This window comes from Carlito syrichta, unplaced genomic scaffold (assembly GCF_000164805.1).
Source record: "Carlito syrichta isolate Samal-C Ts95f unplaced genomic scaffold, Tarsius_syrichta-2.0.1 Scaffold308191, whole genome shotgun sequence".
NCBI lineage: Eukaryota > Metazoa > Chordata > Mammalia > Primates > Tarsiidae > Carlito > Carlito syrichta.
This window is the reverse complement of record NW_007252287.1, coordinates 252,835-254,917: the sequence shown is the minus strand read 5'-3', so window position 1 is coordinate 254,917 and position 2,083 is coordinate 252,835. Positions and strand designations below refer to the sequence as shown.

The window sequence follows — 2,083 nt, the reverse complement described above, 5'->3', positions numbered from 1 at the left end:
GTTTAATTTGGGATTACTAAATTATTTTGTGGTACTTGCAGCACAAAGTGTATCGAGTAGAACACATGTTAACATCCAACAGTTGCAAACACAGATAGCTTGCTACAAGGACTTTATTTGCCAGGAGGAAAGGAAATTGAGGACAAGGTACAGGAGTGATTAATAAAAGCTTCCTTCTAGGTGAAAACCAACCATGAACTCATCTTCCTCTGTTCTCCATGCTCAGCGGCAGCAGAAGGTGTAGCGGATCCCACCAGAGGTGCAGGTCCCGTAGATGCGTTCCAGAAAATAGCACGCTCTTATTCTGCAAAAGCAGACCAAGCCCCTGGTGGATCCTGGGGACACAGAGAGAAGCAGGCACAGGCCAGATAAGAGGCAGGTGGGGAAGAGCATCCCCGTGGAGATCCCTGCTGGGCTGCGTGTGATGGTTGTGGAGGCCCTGTGACAGCAGCAGTGTGGTCACCCATCAACAGGACCAGGAGACACAGTAGTGTTGTCACTCACAGGACTGCAGACCTGTTCTCCCTTCTCAGCTTGAGGGCTCCTACCCATCACACACATGGGAACACACCCCACCCCAGCCCCATCTCCAGTTTCTAAAGCTCCTCTAACAAAATAAAACGTGTTTCTTTAAAAGGGGCTCTCACTATTGCCTTGCTAAGCTATGATGTGACCATGTTTGCTTAGTTTTGATCCCCTCCCCTCCCTTGGGGGGTGAATCTCCTCTTTCTCTCTCTCTCCAATTTACTTTCTATATAAACTATATTTTCTAATCTAAAAAATACAATAAAAGGGGCTCTCATCTATGATGCAGGAGTCTAAATTGAATAAGATCCATGAATTTCTCAGACGTGTCGAAGAAGAAAACATCTTTGGAGAAAAAACATCCCTGGAATATTATCTGCTTCTATCTTTTTAGTATATACACGAAAGGAAATTGAGATCTAAGGAGGTAAGCACCTCAAGAGTTAGTCAATAGTTGGGTCTGGTTCTAGAAGTGTCTGGATTTTCCTCTCTCAACTCCAAAGCTCTGCAATGTTGGGGCCTCTTACCTGAAGCTCTAAGACCTGAGCTCAAATCCTCCGTGAAGGAGATGGCCATGTCCTGGTCCTCTGCCCCAGGCTGCTCGTGGGCTGGATCCTCATCAGCTCTTGCTTGAAGTGGCTCAGCCTGGACCTGGAGGGCCACGAGGAGAATGGCAGTGAGGAGGGCGAGGGTCTTCATGGCTGGAGTCACCTGGATGGTGGAGAGCAGGAGTCTGAGTGTGCAGAACGAGGAGTCAGCCTGGATTTATAGGTCTGTAGGAGAAGGCTCCGAGACAGATGCTGCAGTGAGAGGAGGTGTATGTTTGGGGAGGGCGAGGCTGACCTCATCCTCAAGGTCCTTTTGATGCTCCTCTGTTCTCACAGCTTTCATCATAGCGAGGCTCTGTGTGTTTAGTGTTTGTCCTTGGTCCAAGCTAATAGTAATGCCAAGGACCTTGTTGTATTTCTCTGTTTCCCATCTGCTTGAATATTTACTTATCATGTTCAAAAAGTAAGAAAAACAGTGCTTTCATTCAATCAGTTCAGGGAACAAGTGCCTCTTATGTTCTGAAGATGGCCCTTCCTACCCTCAGGAGGTCTAGACCCTCAGGCCAGACCTGGACCCCAACAGAATAGAGAGAGTTAATGCATCGCAGGATCCAGGGGGCATTCCCACCCTCATGAAGGAAGACGTTGAGGTTATGGGATAAGTAGGATCTTGTTGGAGTCTGTGTGGAGAGGACAAAATGACTTTACCCGACAGTGGGTGAAATGAGCCTCATGGATATTGAGTAAAGAGTTGGTCAGACCAGAGTCAAAGGACAGATTTAATTCAAGAAACCAATATGATCTAACTATATCACACAAAACGTGTACCAGTTACATCTCTCCCCTTGGAGAAATGTCAAGTGATTGACATGTCTACGACACCCTTCTGAAATTTGATTACCTAAAATTTTACAAAACTTTAAATCATCATTAAGAGACATTCAAAAGGGAGAAAGAGCTGGGCTCAGTGGCTCAGCCTGTAATCCCGCGCCTTTGGGAGGCTGAGGTGA

The 2,083-nt window shown here is 46.7% G+C and overlaps 1 protein-coding gene across 1 annotated transcript; it reads right to left on the bottom strand.

Annotated features, from left to right (window-relative positions):
- Positions 1–222: 222 nt before the first annotated feature.
- Positions 223–1,230, bottom strand: LOC103267627 (neutrophil defensin 4-like). The gene is made up of 2 exons (XM_008065210.2): positions 1,053–1,230; positions 223–335 (listed from the first exon to the last, which is right to left on the bottom strand). Exons 1-2 carry the CDS (start codon positions 1,222–1,224, stop codon positions 223–225), a joined length of 285 nt encoding a protein of 94 aa, XP_008063401.1. The 5' UTR covers positions 1,225–1,230.
- Between the last annotated feature and the right edge of the window lie 853 nt (positions 1,231–2,083).

Coding starts and splice junctions, on each gene's coding strand:
- LOC103267627 (XM_008065210.2), bottom strand. CDS start 1,224: ATGAAGACCCTCGCCCTCCTCACTGCCATTCTCCTCGTGGCCCTCCAG. Junction 336..1,052: donor CTCAGGTCTTAGAGCTTCAG/GTAAGAGGCCCC, acceptor CTGTGTCCCCAG/GATCCACCAGGGGCTTGGTC.